Raw genomic sequence first — 17,984 nt, 5'->3', positions numbered from 1 at the left:
TTTTTGGGGGGGGGGGGGTACAAAAGCAAGGGTATATCAATAGTGAGTACTGATACAACATCAAGACAATGTTAAATTAGGAGTTACAAACTTCTGACTAGCGGTAAGAAAGACTGAATGCAGATGTTTTACTCTGACTTGCTCCTCCTTGTGGATTCAAATCCACAGCTGCTAGTTTCAGCGATATAGATTTCCGTCGCTCTGAACTTGTTGTTTCAGAGTCTGCACAGTTGGCTCAGTAACTTATTCCATTGTGGCTAGCATTTCCCTTAAGGTTCTTTCAGAGTCCAACTATCGACTTCTCATTATATGGAATTATTCCCAGAAGGAAGAAATTCAGCGCAACTGTCAGATACCAGGTAACAGGGGCAGAATAGAGGAGTACTCACCAAGGAAAAACCTGATCTAGAAACATCAAAAGACAAACAAAGTGCCACAATGACACGATGGTGCTTTTTCAAAGTAGAATTAAGATATACATGTGTGATTGGATGTGTAAAGTGTTTGCAGCTTTTACTTTTGTATTTCCTGATCTTTTGAATTTCTCTCTTAAATGAGAATCTCCCACCCCCAGTTTTCCTTTTTCATTCAGACACAGCTGTTCTCACTCCCTAGTTGTGCAATCTGGTTTGGCAACTTTGTTTAGATACAGAAAGCCCAAATCCTGGAACTATGCAAACATGCAGTTTTGTTTTTCCAAAGTAAGAGATTTACCAGAACAAGTCTATTAGTTTTTTTTTCCCCTTTGTCTACAGTAACAGTGGAGTTGTATATCTTCACAGGAAGAAATGCAACTAAACACCAAATGGTGTTTTCCAACTGCGTATTATCAATTTGTTTAAAGAGTTGCTTTGTTTTCAATGTGCCAATTGAAGCTGGAAGTATTAGGAGGCAGCCATCTGTCTTGCAGACAGATGACATGCATGAATAAGGAGCGTGGTTTGTGTTTGCCGTCCCTCGTTCCATGACATCAACTCTTTAAAAAACAAAGATTTATTAGATGTTTGAAATCCTATGCAAGGTAGGTAGCACATAAGACTTTTGACAGATGGGGGAGCAGACAAAAGCATAGGTGTGTGCGCAAGATTACATAACAAGCTTGATTAACAGTCCCCTCCTTTTTAGTCATTAAACAGGTATCACATTCTCTCAAACTCAGACATCTCTTCACTGGCATTTACTCTCCAAAAAACTAACGCAAAAAGCTTTTACCTGCTTTCCAACGCTGTTAATATCAAACTGCAATGGAACTCCTTTGGGAATCTTCTTCTCTTCAGTTTGATTCCTCTTCATTAAAAATGGCGGCATCGGAGTGCGAGCAAGGCGCGGCTTCTGGGAACTGAGAAGACAGACTGCTTTAAAATGGCACACTGAATAAAGGGGTTGGTATAACAACAGGCATGCTTTACCACATCTGACAATGCAAGGTAAAAAGACCACCTCTGACAATGCTCATGTGGTCATGTAATTTATTAATGATGCAGTTAGGATTTAATCGGTGTAACATCGAGTGAAGAGTTGAGAATCCTTGATTTTAAACAAGATGTAAATGATGATACTACTAAGAATACCTTTTTAAAAGGGCTAGAAGAGTTTGAGAGAGAAAGCACTTTCACCTCAGCCTTATTTCAAACCCCCAGTACCACTGAGGAAGAGGCTAAAAACAGACACCCATTTAAACTGGGGCCAATTAATCCAAGATTTGCCTCACATCAAAATAGGCAGAGACCATCCTTTACACAGTAGACTTAAATGGTAGTTAGCTCAATTAGCTGTAATTGTTTTGAGGCAGTGTTAATTTGGATACTTCACAGGGATAATAGGCTCATCCATTTGCAAGGTCTGGGATCAATTTCAAATCCAAATCAAACTGTTGTCTGTTTTTGGCCTGAATTATGACTCTATTATTGCAAGAGGGGACTACCAAAAGAACAAGCCTGGTTGAGTTCCTCATCAAGGGCACGTATCACCAATTTAAGTTTTGCCCAAAGACCCAGCATAAATATCACAACAGCAACTGTTCTGCCAAATTTTCAACATGGGGCACAGGAACACTTGCTTTAGGTTCAAATCCACTGTGATCTCTACAAAGATCCAGATACTGCCAGAGGCATGCTGACCACAGCCCATACTACTTCTTTGGCATCTAAGTGACATCCTAGTCCACCTTCATCAAATTCCTAACTGCATTTATTTTTTGCAACCTGCTGTCATATTAGCCTGAAACCAAAGGAAAAAAAAGACAGCAAGGAGAAGGAGTTCCTTCCTGTCTTTTCTATTCAACGGTTTTTCGTGACTTAAGCAAGGGATCACACTTAAACACTTAGGAGGTGGAGTAGGAGTGGCCCTTGGCTGTTCTGACTCAGAGGGGAAGGAAAATCAGCCAGATCAGACTGCAAGAAAGCTGAGGATGAAAGCAAAGGTTCATCCACCTCAATTTTAAGCTGCCACAAACTTTTCAATTCAACCTCCTAACTGAGGGGCCTCAAGTGAAACCCAACACTTACCTGAACACAGACTGAGAAACAATCCAGATATGCCTGTGAATGCACTGTAAGATCAGAGCCTAACTCCCACTCAATTCACTGGGACCAGGAGTTGTGAAGAGCCTGCAGGACTTGGTCCAAAAACATTTACTTAAAAGAGTGTTCAAAATATTCTACTCACACTAGGGATGTAATGGCTCCAGGATTGTCAATAGATACAGTCAGAATCCCTCCATTTGTGGTGGAAGTTCGCCATCTAGTTTGAAAATAGAGGAATCACTTATCCAGACAGGAATTCCAGCAAACCACATGAAATGCACATTCCCAACAGCTTTCCAGAACACACTGGTTGGGAATAATGCTACAAATCTACACAAACTAAACAAACGTAGTCCTTTGCCTCCTCCATGTTATCTAGCTCTAGAGTTAGGGCAGGTTTCTGAAAAGGTTTATTGCACACAAGGCCAACCTGGCCTTTCCATCAAAACCAAGAGTGACAATCAGCGATTCAGTGGCCAGTGCTGCCTTCACCTGACCTGTCTGTTCCTCCTTGTATAACGTGCAGCAAAATCTTTTGTTTACCTATGAAGAGCCTGGGTAGCAGACTCTTTTCTGATTGAATGCCCATCTGCCTTCTTACAAGCCCGGCATATAATCCCCCTCGTTCTTTAAAGTGTAATTGCTGGAGTGACATGCATCATGCAGTTTACCAGCTTTGAGCTTTCAAGTTAGGTAAAGTGGCAGCTACAACAGCGGGAGGAGACAGCAGTGCTAACTGAACATCAAATTGTTGGAGGACTGAGGACAGAGCTTAGTTTGTAGTTCTAGAATTGGCATGAGATCCCACTTTTGCATCCCGTGCAAGAAAATGTCTCCACTTAACTTAAGAAGTGCTTTAGAAGGTAAGCAGGATGGAAAACCCAGAAGCCCACAAGAGAAACCTCCACAAACAGGAGTAAAATTTACACCAATTGATGCATATAATGCTTTAGAACAGTGGGGTGGGGGGCAACCTTTTGTGCAGGTGTGCTGCAAATCAGCCCCACACCTCCCCTAGTGCCACTCTGATCCTTTTCCCCGCCCAATCAGCTGCTCTGCTTTCTGTTCTGTGCTCCCTGTCTGATCTGCTGCTTTCTGCCGCTGTGTTGTCTGCTCATGGCACTTGTGGCACCCGTGCTGCAGACTGGCCACTCCTGTCTTATTTTCAGATGAAGCACTTACTGACGAGTTCTCTTCACTGGCTGATTATCTAGATGTTCTTCTGTCGGCTGCACTTGTGCCTGCACCTGGAAATACAGCAATAGAGATACAGGGTTTGGGGACATTTCACTTCTTGAAATTGCAGTTTAAGAACATGACAACACAAGTTTCTAAACACCTTCAGCAAGGATGAAGCCTGCATCTGTACACAGCCCCTCAGAATTAAGTGGAGCTCTGCATGGGCTCAGTGTCCAACAGGACTGGGCCACAAAGGAAAAACGGAAGGAAACTTTCCCTCTCCATTTTACATTTACTTTGACTCTTGTCAGAACAACTAAAAGTCAAACATCAGAAGTTTTAATCAACTGTAAAACCTAAGTTAGGCATTTCTAAAGTTCACTGCTGCTCCATCCATCAAATGAAGGCAACTTCAGCAGCCCACATCAGTTTCAACCATTTACCTTCAAAATGAAATAGCAAGAACTTGCCATTAACTTGAAATACTAATAGGGCTCAGAATAAGTCAGCTGCACTGGGGGTGGGCAGAAACAGCAAAGCAGAGCAAGATAGGAACAGGTTTTTCTCTGGAAGGCAAAAACACCCTGTTGCAAGCCAACCTGAAGTGTTTTCTATGCCACAGTAGAAAGAAACACACACCAGGTGTGTTTGTTCAGCACCAACATGAGAACTCAAATTCACTGAAACAAGACTGCTTTAGGAAGTCACTTCACAATCTACATCACTGATTTTAAGTAGTATTTGTTGTACCTTCAGACCCCTCCTAAAGAGGAAAGTTGCTTGACGTGTGTCTTTCTGCTGATTCAATTTATTTCCAATCCTGGCAAAAGGGGATGGTACGTTACTCCTGTAATATTTTGAGAAGAAAAGTTACCTAAAGTTTCTGAAGATAGCCTCATTTTAGAGAAAAATCAGAACAAGACTGTGAATTAAAAAGGAATCAGGGAGAAGATATCCACTTACAAATTCATCACTGAAGACAAAAAAAATAAATAAAAAGCGTGCAATGGTACAATGTAGGAAGTAAGCCTTTCAGTGTTGCTTATTCTGATGAGGGAGGAATAATTTTAATACACTTACATTTTTCTTCAAATCAAATTAATCTTGAGTAGACCAAGGACTGAAATAGGATTGTTAATTTATTTATTCAAGAGTCCTTAGATGACCATCCAGTCCTTCCCGCTATTCCCATTTAGCTCTCCTCTTAATTGTGGCTTTATTAGCAAAACTATATACATCTCTTAGCAAGTGTTAATTCCTTTTAACACTACTAATTAGATAGGAGAAGAAAAATTCGAAGCAGGGAGATTAAATGGTTTGCCAAAGTCTGCCTACATCTGTGTCTCAGTTGTACTCAAAACATAATTGCTAACTCTCAGCTCTATGCTTCTGCAACACATCCCAGTTCCATTTGGACTCTTCTGAGAGATTAGTGTATTGATGTATTTAAGTCAGCTAAACACACTGATATTGAGGCACAGCCAATTTGCAAGCAAAAGATAATCGATATTTAAAAAGCTAAAATTGTTCAACTGTGGTCTGTCACATCTATTTCTGAAGAGAGAAAATGTTACCAAAACCTAAAACCTTCTCAGAACTTCTAAATTATGAACTTTCTCTCTTGAGTTAAAGGAGCACTTTTAAGCAGCAAAAGAGCTGTGATTCTGATACCAAAGGCTCAGATTTGTGAAAAAAGCCAAACACTTTACCTGGATTGAAAAGAAGTGAGATCAGCACTACTGTGTTAATGTGGTAAACCTTTTGAATGCTACTGCTATTCATGTTGCTGAGTTACTCTGAGATCATTGCAGGAACAACTGCCTCCAACAAAACTCACAGAGGAATAGTTTAAATCAGGAAAGGGACAAAATGATGCAACAAGATACTGATTTCATCATGTTTGATTTCCCTGTAGATGGTGGTTTTCCCACCTGGAGAACTCCTCCTAATGAGAAGTGCCAGTGACAGCACCTTGTTTTATTGCTACATGAAATAGCCTGACAACTGTTTAATAATTAAAAAAAACCCTAACCACAGGTCACCTCAGTCTGCCTGTTTACAATTTCCACTAAAGAGCACAGTACCAGCTTGCATCTTATTTTGCCAAAACCAGAGGGTTTTCCCCATATATGGTTCCTGGATGGACAATCCTTTACATAATCTTGCCCAAAATAGAACACAGCTTTCACGGCGTTCAACAGAATTAAGCCAGGTGCCCCCAGCCTTTGCTAGTACCCTGTTTTAGATGGGAACATCATTTACACAGGGTGCCAAAAGATGAAATTTTAAGTGAGCTAGATGGCGTATAGGAATCTCACCAGTTGCTACAGGCTTTCATGCTTACAACATGCACATTTATTTTTACACAGTAATTTTTAAAAAAAGAAGATGAACAGGTTTAGTGGCAGTTTAACAGATAAGGATAATTTTGGAGGAAACTAAATATACAAATCACTTCTATAAAACTGAAGATGGCAGCAAGTCCCATAAAGGAACTTGCAGCAAGAGCAGGTCACTTGATTTGCCACTTGCAAAGTTAGAAGGATATAAGATTTCCTGTGTTGGCTACTTGTGTATAATCATGACATCTGCTCAGCAAAATCAACTAAGTAAATAAATGGAGGTAGAGAGCCAACCACAATGAAAAATGCAGTTTCTGAACAGCTCCAACAAATATGAGTGTACAAGTGTGTTGTTTGTAACATTCAACCTATGCTCAACTTTCAAAATGATCAAGGCTATTAAGTACATGGGATTTTATCCCACTAAAGATCAGATCTCTTGCTGTCCAGTCAGTGGTGCTAGAAACAGAACTCACTATCAGGTCAAAGGGAAGACCTAGAAGCAGCATCTCACCATAGCTCACTGGAGAAAAGCTCACCTCCGATTTAAATGGACAGGTCTCCTGAGAGCCGAAACTTGTTTTCTCTGCGTGTCAGGCTGTCTCTGGAGGGTCGTTTTCCTTTTCAAGGCTGGGTAGTTTCGCTGTGGGGTCTTTAGAAATGAAAAAAAATTAGAAACTATCTGAATAGTTTTCAGAGGCTTTTGTTAGATGATGCCCTTTCATAAATATTATTCAAAATGTATTACTTAGATTTAAGTGCCCCATCGATCAGTTCATTGAAAAACGAGACTGAACCCTGCATCAGACCTGCCTCATTAAACAGATAATGCTAGTATTTGTATTCTTTCCTCTACCAAAAAAGGGAGTCAAGTTTAGCTAGAACTTCCTATCCAGATCTTGTAACAAGTATTTACATTTGGAAAATATACAAGTCTATTAGAAATACAACCAACCCAGGAGTCTTCAAGAGAAGACTGGACAAGCACCCAGCTGGGGTCATCTGATCCCAGCGCTCTTTCCTGTCCAGGGCAGGGGGTCGGACTTGATGACCTACTGAGGTCCCTTCCGACCCTAACATCTATGAATCTATGAAACAGTTCTAGGACCCTGAGAGAATCCTGTTTCATCACACTTCCCCATAAGATTTCACATCACTTCCATCAATTTCCTCTAGCTTATCCTCAAATTACATAAGAACACACTTCTTCTGCCCCTTAAACAAAGCTTTCTTCTCTCCTCCTGCCCAAATCTTATTAGAACCCAATCCAGTGTAATGCCAAGTCACTTTGATAAGTTCCATGTTCCTAAACTTAGGTTTTAAAAAAAAAAAAAAGTGCAGATGTTAAGGAGTCATACTGCTGCGACTTGCATTACTCCCACCCTGATATAGACTTCTGTCCTCAATTTATATTACTTCAGATATTAGTCCAAGATGCCTTCTTGTGCCACAAAGTTTCATGTTCTGGAGCTAACTCCTTTAGTTGTAAACTGCAGCTCTGAACTCAGAAATGGAGTGGGGAAAGCATGGTATTAACTAAGTTACACTATTCTAGAATAGTGACCTGATAAAGGCCAGAACTATTGTAGCAGCAGAATTCAATTCAGAAGTGTTTCCTCCCCCGCCAAAGAACTAATTATCATAACAAGATCTGCAATCCGACAGTTAAAGTTGATGTTTTTACCAGATACCCCTATATTATATTAAGGTAACTCATTTGGCTCGTATTCTCTTTGTCATGTTTTAAATATAGCCCTCCCATTGTCAAATAGGGACAAGCTATGAGAATTGTATTCCTACCTTCTCACTAAGTGGTTGTCTGTTCAAGGGACTAATTCCTTTGCGAGCACCCAGCGCTTTCCTGGCTGCCAAGCCAGTTATGACTCCATAGGGACGCTTCTTCCCGGCTATCTTCTTTCGGCGTCCCAAACGGTTTTTACCATAGCCTATCATAGAAAAAATAAGAATTAATGACCCATTTCAGAAAGAGGTACCACAGCCTCTGTCTTTCAGCACATTGTATTTATGGAGAGCATGTCACTTGGCTATCACTTTAAGATTTAAAGCAGTAGTTATTGGCCTCATTTCATTTACCATAGCATTGCATAAGTCAGTTCTCCAAGGTCAGGCTTGACCTTAAATTGAGTAAATATGGACCACGCAGCTTTAGTGTACCTCATTGATCCAGTTTCTGTATGGTTAAATTAGCTTTTACCCAGCAGAATGGACCAGAAAGTTAGTCAGAAGCAAAAGCCTTCACTTTAGGTAGGTCACTTGCTCACTTTGTGAAGGATTGTATGAAAATGCTTTTCTGTTGGGAATGGGTAAGGAAAGCTGAAGAACGAATAGAGCTTTTAAACACTCCTCTCCAACTATCTATTCGTCCCCTTACTCCCTCACCTCTGTAGAAACTTGGCAGCACATTGACAACCAACTCTGAAACAGGAAGGAGCTCAGCATTACTGTTTCTAGTTTCTGCAGCTGATCATGAATAGAAAAAGATTTGCTGACTCTTGGAATAAGGTAAATGGCAACAGTGCAAAAATACTGAGATGCTTGAGAACTGTTCAGAGCACAAGACAACACTAACATGAACTGGATCAGGGCTCATTTTCAGCTAGAAGGAATCCTGAAAAGCCCTCCAGGGAACAATGTGATTTTTCAAGATCTCAGAAGTTTAGAAAAAAAATAGTATTCATCTTTACCTAAACCTAGTAATAGCAAAGGCCCACCAGGGACACAAGGAGCTAATTTATATAAACAGGAGACCATTTAAATTTGGGCTGCACGTGTGAGGAAGCATTTAAGCTTTCCAAATACGATAAACTCGTTAGGACACCAACTTAGTTTTCATACAAAGTTCACGTTCTGGCACTTACCACACACAATATCCCAGTTTGTGCTAAAAACACACTTTAGAAAAGAATCAAGCACTGTAGCAAGAAGCACTGTGGGGTTACAGATTACATAAACAAAAGTTGTATGAACATTTCCAGTATTTTAATTGAGATTACACTGGAATTTTCTTAGACAGCTGATAGTCAGGTGAACTGCTGTTAAATGAATACGTTCATAATTTGAGTTCTCCATTATTCATTTTAGCACCACAAATTCTGATGAGGCAACACACTTTTGATTAGTCAAGTGACCTTGCTTAATAGTTTATTGTCCAGGGCTGAAAAGGTACTTTTCAAACCCCAAATGTCAGAAGATTCAGTTAGCACTTCAGCAAGGGTGAAAGTCATGTGTCAGGTTAGCAACTAGGAATCCCCCAGGAGCAGATGAATCCTGTTTGCTGCAAATACTGGTAATTAGTAATGAAACCTTGAGTAAAGTTAGGTCAGCTTAAATGGTGATTGTAAACCTAGTCCCTTTCTCGCTTCCCGTCTGCATGCTTTTCTCACACACCTTTGATCTACTGTGACAATTGTGCACTTGAATAGTGAGACATGACAAGATGTTTATTCACAAAAGAACTGGAACAGTTGGTTCAGACATACTTCACCATCCCTTTGTGCATTCTGGAAAGTAAAGAACTCCGTTTGCATTAAGGCTCATTTTACAGGCTCAACACAGACACGGTTAGAGCTGCAACAGGACGCGGAAGGGCAAGACAGACAGCAGCATCCCTCAGAGAGGGCTGCTAGGCAGCTAGAACGTCTGGGCACTTATACACATGCAGGAAGCCTGATCCACTGTGCTGGAAATCCAGCACATCGGAGCAGATTCAACTAATCGAGTCCGCTGGAGCACGTGAACTGACACGCTCTGGCAGCCTCATGTGCCACATGTATCAGCAGTGCAGCACGCCTCCATGCTGAGAAAATGGCGGTGGTGCACTCTGAACTAAAAAAAAAAATCTCTCAGTGTGGAGGCATGCCTGCACTGCTGATGCATGTGATGTGCATGTGCTTTTAATTAGTGTGGCTTGCTAATTAAAAGTGCCTGGTGGTATACAAGGAGCACGTGTAAAAAATGCCCTGAGTGTAGCAGCTTAGGTCTAGAAAAGTGAGTGTTAGGGGTTCACAAACACACTTCCTAATTTACCTAAGACAGACTATTGTGAGACCTTCTTCTCCCCACCCAAGAAGAGGGCTAAACATAGTTCACAAAGTATCATCAGTACTACTTCCAAGAAAAAGCTGGTGAGATGAGCAAGAGTACCTAACTCCTGAAGGAGTTTGGCAGCCCCTCTCTGCCAAACACTGATCCCACATGGAATCACTGACACTGGAATCACATACATATGTCCAACTTATACCACGCTATTTGGAAGATATTTAACTTAAAAAGCCATCAAGTGAACTTGTACATTTGCATTAGATTCAAAAAGAGTTGCCGTCTGGCTTTAATTTAGCAGGTGACATCATCACACAGTACTCACATTAATTGGGGGCTGCACTTTCAGAAGGCACATACCTTTCTGCTGTTGGATTCCCCACCTGGTCCCCTTCATTCTGAACTGTCGAGTTCGGTTTTGCTGCAGCCCTCTCCTCATTTGGGGGAAATACTGCTTTCTCTCTTCTTTTTTATTCAATTTAATTATATCATCTGCAAAAGTTAAGATTTATGATGCATTTTAGACTTATTTTAAAAGGGTAATAAAATTATTTGCTGCAAGTTACACCCTGTAGTCCTTGTACGCAGGCTTCCTTAAGTATTTATCTTGCATTACATATTGCTCTTGGAGAACCTAAAGCTCAGCTATCCAGTGAAAAGTCAACAGCTTACACAGCCCAGTGAATAGCAGTAGCTTTCCTGTGCCATGTTATTGTCCTGGTATTAGAGGTGCACCGATACCTCGGTCCACGTTGTATTGGCACCGATAAAAGGAAAAAACTGACATTATCAGCAGTCAGCTCTTTTTGGTTGATGCAGACCATAATGTCACTGATAAAATGTTGTGGGCTTGGGTGCAGCTGCAGCATGCACGCAGTCAAGAGTGCAGTCTGGCAGTGTGGAGGGCAGTGTCTAGCTGGTAAGTCTGTGGTGGGGAAGAGGGGCAGATTGATGCCCCCCACGGTGAAGCAGGGACAACTCCCGCTGCTGCATGCACCCCTAGGGAGGCATGGGGGGAGTATGTGCCCCACAGATTAATGTATGGGGCAAGGGCAGGCTGCCACTGCAGGCTGAGGCCAGGGGCAGTACTGGGCTCTTTCGGGGGGGCGGGAGGCCACAGATTAATGTATGGGGCAAGGGCAGGCTGCCACTGCAGGCTGAGGCCAGGGGCAGTACTGGGCTCTTTCGGGGGGGCGGGAGGCGTTCACAGTTGGTAGGGTGGGAGGGGACCTGAGGAGATCTTCTAGTCCGACCCCCTGCCGTGCCAGGAAAGAGTATTGGGGTCAAACGACCCTGGCCAGATGTTTGTCCAGCCTTTTTTTAAAGACTCCCAGGGTAGGAGCCAGCATCACTTCTTTTGGAAGTTGGTTCCAGGTCCTAGCCGCCCTGACAGTGAAGTAGCGCCTCCTAATGTCTAGCCTGAAACTACCCTCTGCTAGCTTGTGTCCGTTGTTTCTTGTAACTCCCGGGTGTGCTCAGGGGAACAGGGACTCTCCCAATGCCTGCTGGTCCCCTACTAGTTTGTAGACTGCCACTAGATCCCCCCTCAGCCTTCTCTTGTGGAGGCTGAACAGGTTCAGGGTTGGGCCGAGGCTGCTCTCGGGGCAGGTGGCAGTGGCGCTGGCCCCAGCCTCACTCCCTCCCTCATCATGGGGGCCTCAATCTGCCACCCCACACCCTTTCCCTCCCCACCTGTCAACAGACTTACCAGCCGGAAGCTGCTCTCCAAGCTGCCAGGCTGCACATCGGCAATTGGATTGGTATTGGCTGATACACCTCGTTAATAATCGGCCATTGGTATCAACCCAAAAAATCTTAATCGGTGCACCCCTACCTGGTATACTTCACCTCAGTTATCAATAGGCATGTGGTAATACTTATTCAGAGATTTACATGAAACCACGCTCAAAAGACTTTTGCTTTACAACATAACTATTATTCTCCTGGAGGTATGACTACTTTAAACTGCAGCTTCACCGAGCACATCAAGTTTCTATTATAATACAAAATGCTTTATCCTTAAACAATAAGACAGCCTCGTGCCATGCCGCAAATATTTCTGTGCTACAGACAGGTTTCTTTGTGGAGTGTATTAAATATCCATAGAGCAGTCATGTGGCAATTTGTGGCAGCTATTAAAAGAGCAGCTTCTGGAGACAATTTGAGCAGCTGGAAATAGATCAACGTTTTGAGGGTGATTGTACAAAGCAACCAGAAGAATCTGGCCTTCCAAGAAATCTGTTTCAAATGAAGTGTCTGAGAACATAACACTGTTAACGATACAAAGCCCGGAAATACCAGTTAAGGTTTTAGAAACACTGGTTCTATAATACTACAGATTTTGACTACATTAACAGCACACATTTTATCACATAGCGTTGTAAGCACATATTTAACCAGGAGAGAAAGTAGTCATATGACACGCAGCATACTCTGCTTGTGTGTGTACCATGTGTGTATAATTCACTATAACATAATACCAATCCCAGTTTCTTGTTAACCCACCAGCTGTGACAAACAGCAGATATGCAGATAAGCACATACACCACTAACGTGCATCACATTGTTCAGCTCCGCTGTCTGCTTTGTAAGTTAGCTGAATTATAGTTAACTGCAAACTAACTAGAATAGTAGCTGTCTATTTTGTAACTAGTTGTGCTTCCTTAAGCTGGGCTAGAAACAGTGAAGGGGAAGGACTCTCAAAGGTCTGGGGAAAGAAGACGGACAGAAACATGAGTTATTTCTCCACACGTTCCAGAGCTGCCTCAAGCAGCCCAGAAGCAATTAGTAGCTTTGGAAATGATGGAAGCTAGACCGTACCAGGGGGACCATAGGAATGACAGCTTGGTAAGCAATGTTAGTTAAGTACACCCATGGTCAGCACATCATTTTGTTCTACACTTTTCATTAACTTTATTCTCCAAACAGGAAAACCACCCAAGAACCTTAGATCTGTTTTAAAAACAGATATAATTCACCCTGCATTACTTGTCGTGCTGGCTACACAAATCTCAAAATTATTAGCAAGCATCTTTGAGAACTCGTGCAAGATTAGAAAGGTTGGGATAATGTTTGCTTTTTCCCAATCCTGTGGGACCTTTCCCAAGGAGAACTCAGGAAATTATAGAACAGTCGGCCTAACTTCTACCCCTGGAAAGGTAAATTATCAATGTAAGTATTTAGAAGATAATGACATGATAAAAACAGCCGAGATGGGTTGTAAAGAACAGACCATGTTGGTAGAAATCATAGAAAAGCGAGGGTTGGCAGAGACCTCAGGAGGTCACATCTATTCCAACCCCCCGCTCCAAGCAGGACCAGCCCCAACTACATCATCCCAGCCAAGGCTTTGTCTACCTGGGTTTTGAAAACCTCCAAGGATGGAGCTTCCACCACTTCTCTGGGTGACCTGTCCCAGTGCTTTACCACCCTCCTTGTGAGAAAATTTCTCCTAATATCCAACCTCAACTTCCCTTGCTGCAACTTGAGCCCATTGCTCCTTGTTCTGTCATCTGCCCCCACTGAGACCAGTCCAGCTCCATCCTCTTTGCAAACCACTGCAGGGAGTTGAAGGCTGCGATTAAATCCCCCCCCTAAAACCATGAGGTGAGCTGAGTGGATAAGGGGGAAGCAAGAGATATGCTGCATTTTTCAACACTGTAACATAATGTATTCTCATAAGCTAATGAAATACGGGTTTAGATGAAAGCTCAATAATGTGGATATAAAACTTTAAAATAAAGTCACTCTCAGAGACTGGTAATCAATGGTCAGGCTAGGAGGACATTTGACATGAGGTCCCAGAGAGGTCTGTTGTAGATCTGGCTCTATCCAACATTTCCATGTGCTTACATAAATTTGCTGATGACACCAACCTGTGAGGATTTACAAGCATTCTGGAAAACACTATCAGTATTCAAAAATGGGAAACTGGAGAGAGGACCCAGTTAACAAGATAAAACTCAACAAATACACGCATTACACCTAGGAAGAAGAAAGTAGATGCACAAACACAAAATGAGAAATAAATGGCTATGTAGCAGTACAGCAAAAAAGAAACTAAGGCTTCTAGTGAGCCACACACACTAAGTGTGATTCTCAGTGTGATACTGTTGAGAAAAAAAAAAGGGGGGGAAATTTTATTCTGGTTTATATTAACCGGAGCATTGTATGTAAGAAGTGGTGGCTTCACCTCTACTTGGGACCACTGACTTCTCAGCTGGAATACTGCATTCCACTTTGGGCATCACACTTTTAAGTCAGACATGAACAAACTGCCTTGGTTGGTATGTGGTGGGGCAGGGGTGGGCAAAATGAGGCCCGCAGGCCAGATGCAGCCTGTCAAGCCACAAAATGAGGCCCGCAGGCCAGATGCAGCCTAAAAAGCCATTCTATCCAGCCCACGGGACCACTAAAAAATTTAGAAAATTAATATTTATCTGCCCCAGGCTGCCTGTCATAAGGCCCTCGATGGCTTGGCAAAACTCAGTAAGCGGCCCTCCACCCAAAATAATTGTCCGCCCCTGTGGTAGGGCGTGCTTTTACTCAGCCTTAGTGAGGCCGCAGTTGGAGTACTGCATCCAATTCTGGGCTCCACACTTTAGAAAAGATGTGGAAAAGCTTGAGAGAGTCCAGAGGAGAGCCACATGCTTGATTAGAGGTCAAGAAAACAGGTCTTACGAGGAGAGACAGAGCCATGGGACTCTTTAGCCTGGAGAAGCAGAGACTCAGGAGGGGACTTGGTGGCAGCCTATAAGTATCTAAGGGGGGTGCATCAGAAACTGGGAGAATGTCTGTTCACCGGGGCACCCCAAGGGAAGACAAGGTCTAACAGTCACAAACTGCTGGAAAACCATTTTAGATTGGGCATAAGGAAAAACTTCTTTACCATCCAAGTCTCCAGAGTCCGGAATAGATTCTCTCCAAAGTCATGCAAGCACCTACTCTGGATACTTTCAAGAAATGCTTGGATGGTTATTTCGCTGAGATGACCTGACCCCAGCTGACTTTCTGCCCCCTTGGCCAGGGGGCTGGACCCAATGATCTCACAAGGTCCCTTCCAGTCCTAATGTCCATGAAATCTATGAAACTAGAGAGGTCCAGAGGAGACCAACAACAATTAGAAGCCAACATGCCCTACGAGAAAAGGCTGAATGACTGTTTGTTCAGTCTAACCAGGACAAGACTGAGGGGAAGATGTGATAACCATCTTTCAATATATAATGGTTAGTATAACAGGATGGTACATCAATGGGTGATCAAGGTCCCTTGTGGTCTCATATTCCTATACTTTAAAAAAAAAGGGAATTTTCTCCCAAACATTTAGTCCCCTACCACTACGTTTTCAGAACCTAGATTCTTGCTGTTTCAGACTTTAACCTGAAACACTACAATTTGTTGCCACAGAAGAGGCTGCCAGTTTCCCCAAGAGTGTACTTTAAGTGACCATGACTGTCTTGTTTGGGAGAATAATCCATTCATTCCCTAATCACCAGCTGACACATTGGGCATTCTCCTGCCTCAACCTAAGCACAAAAGGTAAAAATCACAGATGGAACAGCGGAAGTCAGGCTAAATTACCAAGTCGGTGCCTAACCTCAGACCTGATGCTCCATAATATATAAGCATCAGACACAGTTCATCAGTGTGGCAGGAACTACTACGGTGATATAACATGAGAGATGTGGGATTTTAGGCTTTATCATCATTCCAATCCTACAGAAAATTACATAACTTTAGCTAGTGGACCATAGAAATATAAGTTACCCTAGCAACAAGCCAGATAAGGGAAAGCACAAACAGAAGAGTGTCTAAACAGCATCATTCATGACACATCACCATTTCTCTGTAAGGTATTATTACTGACACACCTAGAATAGCTCCTTAGCACGTCATCATCAGATAACCTGGTTCCAAAGAGAAAAAAAACACTAAAGCGATACCTACACTAGAACAAAGCACCCAGAATAAATATCTTTGCTAAGCTCAGCATTTGTGGAAATGAAGTGAACCAGCGTGCCCTACCATATACAAACCAAGGCAAAAAAACCCCTCTGTACCCAGGAGAGTTCTGAGCAACATCTCGCAAGTCATTCAAATGGGCAGGTCCATTAGCTTCTCACCAAGACTACTTAACTGTCCAGAGCAAGTTGTAGAAACCCAGGTATTTTAAAAGGAATGGAAAACTTAGGGTGCCTGTACACGAGCAGCGAGGCTGCTTCGAAGCGCTGTAACTACAACACATTAGAGAAGACCTGATTAATCGAGTGCTGAAGCATGGCTATTACTGCACTCCAACAGATTCTGGTGTCTTGTGCATCAGCATCCCTGCACTTTAAAAGGGTGGCAGGGGCAATTTAACTACAAGCTTTATTTAAAGCGCCCCACAACCATTTTTAAGCACAGGGACACTGAAACGGGAGATGCTCTGGGCACTTTAATTACAGTGGCTCTCAGAGCCGCTCTACTTGAAGTGCCCCCCACTCCTGAAGCACGTGTCTAAATGCCCATAGGGTCTTACTCCCTTTTATGCATTGGCATAAAAGCAATATAATCCCCTTCTCAATAAAGAATGTTTTTATAGGAGAAAGTTGGGTCTTGTCTGCCCGGTTTTCTTGGAAGACTACGGAGCACAGGCAGGCTAACAGGATTAAGACAGTGTAAATATCAAAACATTGGTGTGGTTAGCAGAGAAGACACCGTTTCATCGCCAGTTTTAGCTTGGCTCTTCTGACAAACATCTAATTCAGTGGTTCTCAACTTTTTTTGTACCAGGACCCATTTGTAAACATCGATGGACCCAGTAAATAGTTTTATGTAGAAAAAGCAGCACCCCAGCCCTGCCGGTGCCCCTCACTCCCAACCCTCTGCCTGCAGCGTGCGGGGAGGAAGGAGGTGTGGGGCAAGGGGCCCCCCCAAGCGGGCTGGATCTCTGCCAGCCTGCAAGGTGAAAGCCCCAGTTTCCCACATTTTCCTTCTTAAAAGGAGAACCCATTTTTTAAAGTTTGCTTGCGACACCTTTGTGTGCTCTTGCGACCCACGGGGTGAGAAACGCTGGGCTGGTCGACACCCAGCCTGTCAAGAGGAGAAGCAAGCGACTCGGTGCAGGGTTGCCGACTCTCCCCACTTCCATTGCAGGAGCCCATTCCCTGGGTCTCTTTTGGGGGACCCAGCTGCAAAACCAAGGCAGAGCAGGCACTTCGAATGGGCAATGCGTGTGGGCAACCCTTGGCCGTGCCCAACACAGGGGTACCAGCCTGGCTCACCAGTTGCCCCCCAACACTCCTCAGCAAGGGGCCCCTGAGCGCAGCCGCAGGCCCCGGCGGAGGGCACAGGCCTGCCCAGTCCCCAGCCCAGGAGGCAGGCAGGAGTCAAGGAGCAAGGGTCAAGGAGCAGGGGTCACACCCCTCCCCCCCAGGGGCCTCCCCAGTGCTCTGAGCCAGTCGGAAGAGTCCATTCACTGAGCGGGGCCCAACGTTCTCTCCCCTCCCCGACATCTTTACAAGTGGTCGGGTCCAGCCTGTACCACCGCAGCCCCTCACCCTACGGCGCACTTCGTGCAGCCCAACTCTCCCCGCCCCCCCCCGCTACATCGACACTTGGTTCGGTCCACCTCCCAACCCCCATCATCGACACACAAGTGGGGAGGCCGGGGGCCCTCCTCACCCAGGGACATGTCGATCTTCTCTAGGCTGTCGCTCCGGGCCGCTGCGCTGGAGCCCGAGGGAGGCGCCGCAGCACCAAACCCGTTCATGGCTGCCCGGAGAACTACCTCCACTCCCTGACCAAGCCAACCGCCGCGGGCTGTGCGCATGCGCAGGGCGCGACAGCGCATGCGCAGTCGTCCCGCCCTTTTCCTCGGCGGCCGGACCGCTGCTGC

The 17,984-nt window shown here is 43.8% G+C and overlaps 1 protein-coding gene across 1 annotated transcript in view; it reads right to left on the bottom strand.

Moving 5' to 3' along the window:
• Positions 1-17,945, bottom strand: part of FYTTD1 (forty-two-three domain containing 1) — a 21,246-nt gene extending 3,301 nt beyond the window's left edge. The window contains exons 1-8 of the mRNA XM_006022429.3: positions 17,771-17,945; positions 10,466-10,597; positions 7,847-7,992; positions 6,586-6,698; positions 4,455-4,551; positions 3,708-3,772; positions 2,668-2,742; positions 1,213-1,339 (exon numbers count right to left, since the gene is read on the bottom strand). Coding sequence (XP_006022491.1) covers positions 1,213-1,339; positions 2,668-2,742; positions 3,708-3,772; positions 4,455-4,551; positions 6,586-6,698; positions 7,847-7,992; positions 10,466-10,597; positions 17,771-17,939 — 924 coding nt within the window. The 5' untranslated portion in view covers positions 17,940-17,945. The remainder of the gene's footprint in view (positions 1-1,212; positions 1,340-2,667; positions 2,743-3,707; positions 3,773-4,454; positions 4,552-6,585; positions 6,699-7,846; positions 7,993-10,465; positions 10,598-17,770) is intronic.
• Between the last annotated feature and the right edge of the window lie 39 nt (positions 17,946-17,984).

Source organism: Alligator sinensis, unplaced genomic scaffold (genome assembly GCF_000455745.1).
Source record: "Alligator sinensis unplaced genomic scaffold, ASM45574v1 scaffold301_1, whole genome shotgun sequence".
Classification (NCBI taxonomy): Eukaryota; Metazoa; Chordata; order Crocodylia; family Alligatoridae; genus Alligator; species Alligator sinensis.
This window is presented reverse-complemented; position numbering and strand designations above follow the sequence as displayed.